A 14,013-nucleotide genomic window follows, 5' to 3' on the forward strand; every position below is an offset into this window, starting at 1 on the left:
TGGGGGTGTGCACTGCAAATGCGATCTTACCTTAACAGCTACTGACGTGGTATGTCGCGGCTGGCGCTAATTCTTCCTGAACTGAGCTGATGAGACTGCGAATGCCGGATCTCATCGTACTCTTGATTACAGGCTGACGATGCGCGTATGTTCAAAGTAAGACATCAAAGACTTGTCGGGGGGATGAAGTCCAGAAAAACACGTACAAGCGCAGAGTCCGTAGTAGCATCACCAAGCAGAAGTTCGAATGATAATACCCATACAAATCCCAAAACCGACTCCGACTGCCTGTCTCAGCTTTTGGTAGGCTTCCTTCAAACCTCGGAGAGGTACCTCGCACAATCTGTTCAAGCCTATAGCAGAAAAGACCTAAATGCTCTTTCATTATTGATATGGAAGTCCGTTTCTTGGCTCCCACCATAATGTTAAAATGTGACCGTGAATGAGATACGCGTATATGGAAACGCAAGACTAGTATCGGCCTGTTCTCACGTACTGACCTGTTCGTCGGTAATTCTGGGAACTTTGTTGGGTGTTTACACAGCGTTGATGATGGTGATGTTTGGTTTGTGGGGCGTTCAAATGCGCGGTCATCAGCGCCTGTACAAGGGCCCAATTATTACACAGTTCATTTTGTTTTCACAGTCCAGTCTAGTCTCTCTCACAAATGATGACGGTGACGATGAAATGATGAGGACGACACAGACATCCAGCCGCCGGGCAGAGAAAATCCTCAATCTGGCCGGAAATCGAACCCTGGACCCCGTGACCCAGAGAAAGACCCGCTAGCCTCTAGACCACGAGCTGCGGACTTCGCACAACGTTCCCATGGGATGATAAATATGCCGACACAGCAGTGGCTACTACAGACAGCAGGACAGTGGCACGTGGTCGCCTGAGAGCTCTACCCAAAGGTTACTAACAAGCAGAGTTCTCACGCCTTCCACCAATGGTTTCCTGTTTTGCTATAGCGGACACCAATCGTCCATTCAGCAGCTCATTGTCTGAGGACAAACACTGAAAGGCTCATTTGACTGTCCACGCGGTCTGCTAGCGTACCCTGTGAAATTTCCTCCTGTTTTCACGCGATGGATAAGGAGTTCACCTGGCCAAGACCAGATGCAGTGGGAAACAGAGCTACTACTCGAATGAAATGTTACATTAGGTACAGAGAGGTGGTTAACCTATACTGTTACAAGCTACCACTAACCTCTCATACGAGTATAATCAGCGTGCTATATCAGTCAAAAGCTGACAACTGAAAACTGAATTTGGAAGTAAATCAAGCTAGAGAGTCTCGTATGCAAATAGGACAAAATGCGAGGAGAAAGACCTAAAACAAGCCACCGCCTCACTTTTTTATTTATGTGCTCGTCTGCCTCATCTGCTTCTCAGAAAATATTTCCTTCATTTCTTTAGTGTGGAATCCGAGAATTTTTGCAACAGATTGATTGGCAATACTGTTCCCTAACTTTAGATCGTTACATCGTCTTCATTTCTGTTTAATATCTACGGCTAACATCATTTACACTTTGATCTATGCACTTTAGTCGTAGCCATTTTCTAGATATTTTTCCATTGCTCATATACTCCTCATCCTTTCACTATTGTAAGAAATATATGATTTGTGATCTTACTGCTCCCTTTGGCTATCAGGATGTGCCCTAACACCACGTCTCAAACGAATTATGTCTTTTCCTGTACTCAATTCCCAGAGTCGAGGTCTGACAGCCATGCACTGCCACACTCCAAAGTTATACTTCAACAAATCATCCCCCGTTTTATCATAGCTCTGTCCATTCCACTTAACGAACACGTGCAGTTACTGTGCCACATGGTTTTCATAAACATTTCTTGCAAGCACTACAGGGTTCACTTGATTGTTGCAAAAATTTTGTATTGATTTATCGCATGGCGGTCAGAATACATATGAAGGGTAATAAGCTGTATTATACATTTATCAGTACATTATTTCTATAATTTTCTTATCAAATTCTGAATAAGCTAAGATTCACTGAAGAAGGGGAAGGTGCATTGCGGAATGGGTACATGAACGTGTTTGATGTCTATTTGGTTATGGTAACATTCTGTTTAATGTCATCTCACAAAGCGTCTCATATGCTATCCATCACATGTCTTTCCCAACACTTTTACGCAGATGGTCATTAGTCTAGTGACAACGGCGTTGCCGCAGTGGGAACACCGGTTCCCGTCATATCGCCGAGGTTACGCTCTGTCAGGCGTGGCCGAAACTTGGATGGATGATCATCCGGGCCGCCATGCGATGTTGCCATTTTTCGGGGTGCACTCAGTCTCGTGATGCCAACTGAGGAGCCACTCGACCGAACACTAGCGGCTCCGGTCTGAGAAAACCGTCATAACGACTGGGAGAGCGGTGTGTTGACCACACGCTCCTCCTATCCGCATCCTCAGTTGAGGATGACACGGCGGTCGAATGGTCCCGATGGGCCACTTGTGGCCTGAAGATGGAGTGCTTAATTTGTCTTGTACCAACTTTGAGCTGAATGAAACCTTATTACACTCCATAAAGAGTTGTCTGGCATGGTAAGGTCCGGGCTTCATAGTGGCCATTTCAGTGGGTTGCAGATGTTGACAAATCACACCCAATCCAGCGATTCTGAAAATTTTCGTAAAGGGACTCAGGCACCTGAAGGCAAACGTATGCTGCTGCTCTGTACTAATGTAATCAAGAATGACATACGACGCCCTTCTTTTGTAGCTGAGGTATTAGCCGTGTCTGCAACATGTGCAAAGACAAATTTCCCATCACAAATCATTCGAAAAATTATAGTCCAAAAAGGTATCGTGACGGCATTTTGGCCCAATTATGACATGGGGAGTGTTCCCTTCTAACCTTATCGTGCAATGATAATTTCCCTTAGATCAGAAAACTACTTTCCTCATGTGTGAACTACAATATATCACATGTTTATAGTCAGAGAGTAACAGTCATAACTGAGGCGCCCCAATTAGAAACAGCGCCACCAAGGTCTTCATATTACTGCTTGAGAAAGTTATCAAATCTTTCACAGACACTATTTCATATCATTTCGTGTACATAAATCACACATTGTTGAAAATAGTACTTGAAATTCAGCTCTTCTTTTGTCACATGAATCACATTGTGATAGCTCAACTATTGAACTTTTTTCGAGATTGAAGTGTGATATTTCATCAATATGAAGAACAGTGTTAAAATACTAATTATAGCCATTTCGTTTTTCACGAAAGATACCTTTCTGGCTCTGCACACAACCCTGGCTAGTTAAAACTGAGACACACACGCCGCTAAATGCTTCTCAACGGCGTACATGTGTCTTCTCATATCAGCCAGCAGCTATGGCATGTCAACGGAATCACTGCAATACTCAATCGAAACAATGTAAAACAGATACCTTCCACCACCTTCAAAGTAGACATATGAATAAAACAGCTGTACAGCTGTATATTATCCAATAGTACGAAAGCAAGTGAGATGCGAAACTACTTATATATATATATATATATATATATATATATATATATATATGTATATATATATATATGTGTGTGTGTGTGTGTGTGTGTGTGTGTGTGTGTGTGTTTGTGTGCGTGTGTGTGTGTGTGCCTCATTATGATTATATGACTATCTACGTAGGCTGTGACACAATGTTGTATTCTGTCTACAGGACTGGTTCAGAGACGAGCTAACATCATGGAGTCATCAACTGATACCCGAGTTCCTCCACCTTCATGGATAAATCACGATTTCATACAATCTGCCTTGAAGAATGCAGAACGAAAGAAAATTACCATCGTTTCCATGAATGTCCAGTACGCAAATGCTGAAGGTCTGGGCTATGCAAGCTTGATGTTCAGACTAACTGTCTTTCTGAGATATGAAGACAATGAAGAGACACAGAAGAAAACCCTAATAGTGAAAACACTTCTTGAATCTGGTGCATTGAAGGACATAGTAGAAAAATTAGATATATTCAAGACCGAGGCAGAGATGTTGCATGATATGATGCCACAGATCCATGAGATATTGTCAGCGCTGGAGAAAGAGGAGTTCCGGCCGCTGGCAGCCAAGTGCTACCAATGGGGTCGGCAGCCCGTGACTTTTCTCGTGTTGGAGGATCTGTCAGCGGCTGGCTTCAAACTGGCTCAGGCTGGCCAACCGCTAAACCTCAAACACTGTGCGGTCGCGCTGCGGGCATATGCGCGGCTGCATGCTGCTTCAGTCTATGTGCTCAGCAAACAGCCCCATTACAAGGACAAATATAGTTTAAACATGTTCACGGATGAAACTTCTTTGCAGCATCTGGCATCTCTAGCCACAAAGTACATAAATGGGTTAGCAAATGAGCTTGAAAAATGTCCTGGCTACGAACAATATTCAGAAAGATACAGGACATTCGCCAACCGCTTTATCGATGTTACATATGAAAGGATGGAGAAGATCAAGAAGCAAACAAAACTTCCAGTTCTGACTCACGGTGACTGCTGGAAGAACAACATGATGTTTAAGTACATGGATGAAGAAGTTTCAGAAGTACGGTTGGTTGACTTTCAGGTGAGAATGAACTTTTCTTGTTCAATAATATAACTCTTCATTTAATATTTTTGTTCAGTAATATAACTGCTCATCTAACAAACAATATTTTGTAATTTATTCGTAAAAGTGTCTGGGCAGAACACAACATAAAACACTTGGTTTGAAGTTTTGATGAACATTGTTGTTGTATAGTAACTTACTCGATATGCAGTTGCCTACATGCATAGAGTTAATCCAGTGAGTTCAGTATTTTCTAGATTGTTGGATATAAGGTCCGCCAGTTACGCAAATCCCCGTTTTTTCAAAGTTCCCAAACATTTTTCAACACCTCTGTGCCATCGTCAGTGGGTTTCTATTTTATTTAATCTGTAATGTGAACGTTTTTACTAAGTGATTACAAAACTACGGAAATATTTAATTCAAACAACTATTTGTTTCTGTTAGTTAATACCTTTACATTCGGTTTGCATGGTTTTCCAGGACCACTTGCGTATTATTTCGTACTGGTAGCTTGTCAACTGCAACCGAACGATGTTGATGAGAAATTTTGTTAGGAGTTAACCTATCATTTTATGCTTTAAGACGTAATTTAGTTTGTCGTGATATTTCGCGCAAATATTCGTTTTTACTTACGTTTTTGTGTGGAAAGCCCTTATTCCTCAGCATTCTGGTGAGGTGCTCTGAAGCACACGTAAATGTAACTCATATTTCCAGAAAATTTGGTCGCAAAAAGTACTTTACACTTCACCATAACAGACTGTAATTGAGGTTATTGTTTATCCCAGCTCAGTCAGCGTTCATTTGTTCAGCAGAGAGTCTGGCGCCAAATTTCAATTTTGTTTACATTTTCCATAAATAATCTTTCTGTCTACTCGTTTCAGGATACATCATCTTCTTGTATGAGATGAAATGTTATCACAATTAATGAAATTGCATTCCGTATTCAAAACGGCAGCTTCAAACAATACCGCTAATTACAGTTCCGCTGCTATCATACTCTCCGCAATTGCTAAATCAGATGTAAGTAAGCTCATAGTATACTTAATGTTCCACATTATATCCACAGAGTTTTTGTATCACGAGGCAGAGATAATCTCTCTCTCTCTCTCTCTCTCTCTCTCTCTCTCTCTCTCTCTTGCAGTCCTAATGAGTCTTTTATCCATATAAACTACTTGCGCAGTTACGCACGAACATTTGCGTCAAAAGAGAAAAAGTAACAGAAAATGTGTGATACTGAAATGGCATTCTTGGAAGCAACAAATTTGAATGTCAATTAAATTTGGTTGCTACCATTTTAAAAGTTGTTGTCGAATATTTTCAATTCAATGAGAATGAATAAATATTAACCGTGTTCATTTGAAAATAGACTAAAATTTGGTACCTTAACCATTTGTACAGAATTCCTCTATATTAGTTTAGGGTCGCATGGGTTTACAGAAAACTACCTCATTTGGTACAAGGTTGCTGAGTTTCACATGTGGAGAGGCTAATATCTCACTCTACCACACTACCATGGAAGATCACACTAAATTCAGGTCTACCTATTAGGGAGCCGCATTGCAGAGTAAAACCCCCGAATACAGACCTCAACATTAACCTATTCGCGATATATGGTTAAAATGGATATTAAAATTTTGAAAATTACATACGGAAAAGAGGAAAGTGAAATAGCATGTACAGATCACCTTGGATGTTTAAAACGTTAAACTAATTTCGTTTGGTAAAGTGGTTGAATGTTCAGATTCCTAATTGGCTTGAATAGACGTATTCGACGAAGCTTGATGGAGCTGGATGGAGTTTGTCGTCAGATGGATGGATGGATGCTGGAGGCTGAATGGAACTTTTGGAGGTTGATGTAGGACGAATCTTGCAGGTACCAGGAACCAGGTTGTAGGAAAATGGGATGATCTCGAACCTCACGGCAGCAAAGTGGACCAATGGGCCATGAAACTGTTTTAAACAAAGGATCAGTCGGAGATCTTGCCATACGAATGGGCTAGTATCACATTTCTCCATCGGATCCTTCATGAATTCAAGAGCTTCGGAAGAGGTATGGCCCACGTCAGTGTTCACTTCATAGCAATGGATTTAATGTATTTTTAAATAATTCTCACCAAAGTAAATCACAGCTTATGATCATTTCATTACAAACGGGTGTTCTTCGGCTGTATGAAGTTGGTAGATCATCCAATAACTTTTCTAACTTATACCAATAACTCGACATATACTAATTTTTCATATGAGCCCATATTCAAGAAAGATAATTCTTCATATTAGGAGTCCTTCTCTCTATGCATCAATATCACATTATAATCCTTTATAGAAAATTTTTGTATCTCCAAAATAAATATTCTACTGGGAAATGCTTCCGACGAAGACTATACATCACCTTGTCTTCTTATCACTTTTATTCTTTCATCATACATTTTTCACTTAAACTCCTATGTTTTATCAATTTCATTTCGGACCACGTCCGAATCGGAATTCACTTTAGAGCAGATAGATACATTAATTCCTTTGACGTTCGTGATCATCTTTCATCAAATAAATCACACAAACATATAAGGGATTTCATGTTCCTGAAAGTAAAATTAATTAGGATCGGGAACCATCAAAGCAATCCCAATCTACACATTATATTCCAATCAAATTTCGACTCTACTAATTCGAAGAATGTAGCAAAATTAACTGCTCATTATCGATAATTCCTGCATTTCCTAAAATGTCACCATCATTATAAATCACAATATCTCCTTCGAGTAAATTCAGTCAATTTAGGTACATGCAGGAATCTGTATGGATAAAACACATAGGCACATCCTAAATCAAAACATAAATAATTAAAATTCAAGATCACACAGCCTTACAAATATATATAATCACTCTTTCTAAAAATAATTAACTTGGTCGTCACTAAAAAGAATTAATTAGTTACTTCTTAGATAAACCTATCATTAATTCTCTAAAGTACTCACTATGTTGTAGATAGTCTCTTACTAGTAATCCTGGTCTCACTATAAGTGCGTCATAGTCCAACGCCAAACATAATTACTATAAATTTAATTATAGTCCATCAATCGTCACTATGTAATTCCTAATTACTATGAATTTAATCATCATAGCCCTTTTCAGAGAGTTAATCCGTTCACGTGACACTTTTTAATATCCTGATGCCGATACAGTCATCTGATTCGTAGAATTTCTAGATACGCCAATAAATACGAACCAGGGTTTGGAATCTTCACAATTACCAATGGTCTAGTCTATAATAATTGCCACTCCTTACTCTTTCTGGAAAGTAATGAAGAACACGGGTGTGCTCGCATCAATACTTTTCGCCGATCCTGAATCTGCATCCGTTTGAGTTTTCTGTAATAAACCTCTTTGCGGGTCCTGGCCTTCTCGGTGAGATTAACCACAGCTTGTCTAATTTTCTCTTCCTAAGGTGTGTCTGTATGTTCTGCCTTCGGAATTTTATCCGTCCGTAAATTTCTTTCCTTTCATCTAAACATCAGGTCATCAGGCGTGAAATTGTTTGAGTCGTGAAGCAAGTTGTTCATAATTTCCTCTTCTGCAGGTTTCTTAAGACGCCAGGGAACCGGATATAAGCTGTGACAGTAGGTCCTATGCAGCATAACGTCAATACGACAGACATATCTTTTAATAATTCCCGGTTTTCTTTAAAAGCAACCGAATGAGACAATTGGAGGCTTGATAACTGTTGCTACTATTCATCAGTAAGGTGAATACATTACTTTAGTTTCTCGATTACTTGAGCTGAAAGTGCAGTTGCTTTAATTGTGTTCAGGGAAAACTTTTTCGGCGTTCGTTTTTTGTGATGATGAAGCTTATGCGGGCCGCATGGTAATACCGCTCATGTACTCCTTCTTTCCTTATTAAGTCAACCTCCAATAAAGCACCGTCGATCCAAAATTTCGCTTTCGCCGCTGAGAGGTCGGTGCCTCTGTCCCTCTCTCGTATGTTACTAATGCCCAGGATACAATCCACATCAGTTTTTCAACAATCAGGAACGTGCATGTAATTGTTTCATTTCCCAATTTCAAATCTTGAATCGTGCTTAAGGCTCGTATAATTCTGCATTTCTCCACTGGAAAATTAGTAGTTTTTATTTTCGCGACAGCTTTTCGAAAAAGGCGCTCGATATCACCTTAGCCGAATTTCCCGTTTTTAAAGCTACAGTTATTGACATCCCTCGATTGTAAAAAGGATTTCTGACACTGGAACGGGAGGATTAAGGATGTCACACAAACATCCTCACATAATTACTCCGATAATTCCTTTCCATCGATGTATCGTAGCGCCAGCAGCTGCAGGTCGTAGACCTTATTAAATCCCTGAACGCGTCACTGGGACTCGAGGCAGTCACGATTAGTTTGTTGGACGTGCTTCACTGCCACTACTTGCGTCGTCTGTTATCTCCGTCATTATTGGTGTCTATGTGGTGTCACCACTAGACACCACACTTGCTAGGTGGTAGCCTTTAAATCGGCCGCGGTCCGTTAGTATACGTCTGACCAGCGTGTCGCCACTATCAGTGATTGCAGACCGAGCGCCGCCACACGGCAGGTCTAGAGAGACTTCCTAGCATTCGCCCCAGTTGTACAACCGACTTTGCTACCGATGGTTCACTGACAAAATACGCTCTCATTTGCCGAGACAATAGTTAGCATAGCCTTCAGCTACGTCATTTGCTACGACCTAGGAAGGCGCCATATTCTTAAAGAATGTACTCTGAAAAGATAATATTGTGAATCAGGTACCGTCAAGAGCGACGTTCATCATTAATGGGTTAAAGTTAAGTATCAAACTAATTACGTCCGTTTTCTGAATTCTAATTCCTTGTCATGCTCCAGACCTCACGCCAGTATAGTTCTTTCCTCCTCACGCCTGCCTGCGTGAGCTAAAACGCGTGCATTTCGGCCTCCAATAGTAACACGGTGTTGGCTCTTTTGCCAACACAACAGTCTACATGTGCCAATCTCCTGGTTTGGTGCAGACTGCGGCTGATTCTGTCTTTGCTGTTGCCGGAAGGTATTGTTCTAAAACTGCCTAGTTGACAGTTGGTGGTTGCTAGGTTGGACTGGATTATACCTCCGATCGTCTCTATTAAATTTGTTTGGGGCCCGTCGGAAGTCACAAGCATTTCTAGTGTTGTTATTCCAACTATTGTTCACATTACTATTTGGTACATTGCTTGGATTTGCTTTATCCATTTGTTTGGTTCTTTGCACATTATAACCATTTATGCGGCCAGTTGGTGAGTGATAGACATCAGTGTTCGCATTATTATACTCGTTATTCGACCTTGACGTGGACTTCATGTCTTCCTGCATCAGGTTGATCGAATTTAACACAAATACAAATTACTTCAAATTTTCGTCTGAAACATTAACTAGATGATTTCTGACACAGGCCGATAATCTAGCTTTTAATATTCTCAATACATTCTGTTGTGTTAACATATCGTCCTAGTAGCGACAGTTATTAAGAAACTATTCGAAGTACTTTCTTAATGTCCCTTGCTTAAATGAGAATTGTTCAGGGTAAGATACTTGTTGATGCAACGGGTAGAATACTTCTTGATGCGACTTTTGTTGAGTTCCGCGCGACCAATATTTTACTGAGAATGTCGGTTCATATTTATTGTAAGTCCGATAGATTCACATGCGTCGGTTGCCTATAGGGCACCGTCTTGAATACAACCTGATACATAGCGTATCTTTTGTGAGTCAGTCCCGTTCCTTGGCAAAGCTACCCTGAACATTCGCACGAACACTACGGGATTTATGGTCCTCCTATAGGTATTAAATACCTGCAACTGCCGATACTCGAGCAATTTCTTTTCGATATTAGTTGTAGAATACATGTAATGGCCTGTAGCGTCTTCTTGTGGCCAGAATATGGGGCTGTATTATGGCGAATACACGTTTTTTCCGTAACTGGATGCGTCGCCTATAAATTGTTGTCGTGGGGCTTGATGTATCTTGCTGCTACTGTTCACAGCCACTCGAAGCCATTCTAGCTTTCCTTTGGTCATGTTAATAGATTTCTCGACTTGTTCCTTCTAATCTTTTCTTAAAGAAATTCATCCGGGCATAAGGATGAGACAGCACATTTTACACCATCTGTTATTGCCTGATTCAGTTGCTGTTCCTTCACCTTTGCCCAGTTCTCGATCTCCATCTCTTAAGTACCTCAAAATTTACACTACTGGCCATTAAAATTGCTACACCAAGAAGAAATGCAGATGAGATACGGGTATACATTGGACAAATGTATTATACTAGAACTGGCATGTGATTACATTTTCACGCAATTTGAGTGCATAGATCCTGAGAAATCAGTACCCACAACAAGCACCTCTGGCCGTAGTAACGACCTTGATACGCCTGGGCATTCAGTCAAACAGACCTTGGATGGCATGTACAGGTACAGCTGCCCATGGGGCTTCAACACGATACCACAGTTCTTTAATTACTGGCGTATTGTGACTAGCCAGTTGCTCGGCCACCGCTGACGAGACGTTTTCATTTGGTGAGAGATCTGGAGAATGTGCTGGTCAGCGCATCAGTCGAACATTTCTGTATCCAGAAAGGCCCGTACAGGACCTGCAACATGCGATCGTGCATTATCCTGCTGAAATGTAGGGTTTCGCAGGGATCGAATGAAGGGTACAGCCACGGATCGTAACAAATCTTAAATGTGACGTACACGGTTCAAAGTGCCGTCAATGCGAACAAGAGGTGACCGAGACGTGTAACCAATGGCACCCCATACCATCACGCCGGGTGATACGCCAGTATGGCGATGACGAATATACGCTTCCAATAGGCGTTCACCGCGATGTCGCAAAACACGGTTGCGACCATCATGATGCTGTAAACAGAACCTGTATTCATCCAAAAAAATGACGTTTTGCCATTCGTGCACCCAGGTTCGTCTTTGAGTACACCATCGCAGGCGCTCCTGTCTGTGATGCAGCGTCAAGGGTAGCCGCAGCCATAGTCTCCGAGCCGATAGTCCATCTGCTGCAAACGTCATCGAACTGTTGGTGCAGATGATTGTGGTCTTGCAAACGTCTCCATCTGTTGACTCAGGGATCGAGACGTGGCTGCACGATCCGTTACATCCATGCAGATAAGATGCCTGTCATCTCGACTGCTAGTGATACGAGGCCGTTGGGATCCAGCACGGCGTTCTGTATTACCCTCCTGAACCCACCGATTTCATATTCTGCTAACAGTCATTGGATATCGACCAAGCGAGCAGCAATGTCGCGATCCGATAAACCGCAATCTCCATAGGCTACAATCCGACCTTTATCATAGTCGGAAACGTTATGGGGCGCATTTCTCCTCCTTACACGAGGCATCATAAAACGTTTCACCAGGCAACGCCGGTCAACTGTTGTTTGTGTATGAGAAAGCGGTTGGAAACTTTCCTCATTTCAGCACGTTGTATGTGTCGCCACCGGCGCCAACCTTGTGTGAATGCTCTGAAGAGCTAATCATTTGCATACCACAGTATCTTCTTCCTGTCGGTTAAATTTCGAGTTTGTAGGACGTCATCTTCGCGGTGTAGCAATTTTAATGGCCAGTAGTGTACTTTTTGATTTCACCTTCCTGTTCTGAGGAAACATCTTTCACTGTTTTTCTGAGGCTAGCCACCGTTTCTTCTACCTAATTCTGTCGATTCATAATTTCATTGAGACAATCACCTACCTTTTCGATCTCTATCGGAAATTTGTCTTGAGCCTGTCGCAACTCCAATTACTCATTCGACATGGCCTCATGCTTTCCGATAAGATCAGGCATCTTTTCTTGCATTTAGTTCTGATTCTGCACGATCAGTGGTATTAAGTCAACCTGTGTCTAGATTTCAGACTGTGCCTGCGGCATGTGATCGACTATAGTTTTCATATCTTTTTGCGCTTGTACCATGGTCGACTGTGCCTGCACTATACAAGACATATTAACAAATAGCATACTAAGCTTTTGCATAATTGGAGTGAAGGGATCAATCGCAGGTGCCGGGCATTTAGCTAAATCCTTCACAGCAGCTGACTGCATTTAGCTTTCTTGTTCTGCTCGCATTTTAAACTGCGCGAATGAAAACCATGAGATGTTGCCAACTGTTTCGTAAACTTTACTTTTCTTGTTAACACACACAATAAACTCAGTCACTATTTCACACGCACATAAAATCTAGTAGCACTTCACAAACTACCGCTACAGAAATTTGTCTGCAGAATGATGGCGAAAATGGAAAAGTATCCTTTAGATAGAAGAGCATGAGGGTCCTTGCCACTTCTACTCACCACAAGACTCAAGTTGATAGCATAAAAGACGATGAAAGGTAACTGGTTAGACGACCTGCCTTCATATTTATCTTCCGTCGAATTTCTGGTCTGTAATTCGCATGTGTCGGACCTGCGTAATCTGTAGTACTCGTTCCGTTGTGGTATGGATTAATTTTGTATTTGACGTAACGAATTCCTCTTTTGCAGAAAAATTTTTCTTGCTCTTTTATATCGTCTCTCTTTCGACCGACGTTAGTTATTTTGCAACCCAATAGTGTTACTTTGCTGCCTCAATAGCATAACTGATTTACCGTTTATGGTGTCTCATTCGCTGATCTAATTCCCACAGCATCGTTTGAATTTATTCGCCAACACTCCATTATTCTAGTTCCACTTTTATAAACTTCCAGCTTATAATCTCTTCTCAATACGCTATTCATTCCGTTAACTTCTCTCTAAGTCATTAGCCGTCTCTGACAGAATGTCATTGGCCAACCGCCAAGTTCTTTTTTCTTCTCCCTGGACTTTAATTACCCTCTAAATTCCTTCTTAGCTTCTTCCACATGTCGCTCAGTTTACAGATGGAATAACATTGGGGATAGGCTAGAACCCTGTGTGACGCCCATCTGAACTTTTGTTTGGTTTTACAGCCCTAATATGTTTTCTGTGCAAATTGTACTAACTCCATTCTCCCTGTGTTTAAGTCCACATAGTCAAAAGCTTTCTCCAAATCTGCAAGTGATATAATGGTAGGTCTCCCTTTATTCAATCTATCTTCAAAGATAAGCTGTAATGTCAGTACTGCCTCGCGTGCTCCTGCAGTTCTTGGGAACCCAAATTGATCTACCCTAAAGTCAGCCTCTACCAGTTCATTCTTTCTACTGTAAATACTTCTCGCCAGTATTTCGAAACCACGACTTATTAAACTGATAGCCGGCCACTACAGTTTTTGTATTACATTATTCTTGCAATCTGAGGGTATTTCCACTGTCTCACACATCTAGCACACAAAAAGGAATGGTTTTGGGACTGGCTCTTCCAAGCGTATTAGCAGTTCTGACGGAATGTCATCTACTTCAGGGGCCTCATTCCGAGTTAGGTCTCTCAGTGCTTTGTCAAATTCTTCTCGGAGTCT

General features: G+C 41.4%; 1 protein-coding gene across 1 annotated transcript in view; it reads left to right on the forward strand.

Annotated features, from left to right (window-relative positions):
* Nucleotides 1-14,013, forward strand: part of LOC124777698 — a 53,471-nt gene that overhangs the window by 12,313 nt on the left and 27,145 nt on the right. The window contains exon 2 of the mRNA XM_047253183.1: nucleotides 3,690-4,576. Within this exon, the coding sequence (XP_047109139.1) occupies nucleotides 3,716-4,576 (861 nt within the window). The 5' untranslated portion in view covers nucleotides 3,690-3,715. The remainder of the gene's footprint in view (nucleotides 1-3,689; nucleotides 4,577-14,013) is intronic.

The sequence above is a fragment of the Schistocerca piceifrons genome, chromosome 2 (genome assembly GCF_021461385.2).
Source record: "Schistocerca piceifrons isolate TAMUIC-IGC-003096 chromosome 2, iqSchPice1.1, whole genome shotgun sequence".
Lineage (NCBI taxonomy): Eukaryota > Metazoa > Arthropoda > Insecta > Orthoptera > Acrididae > Schistocerca > Schistocerca piceifrons.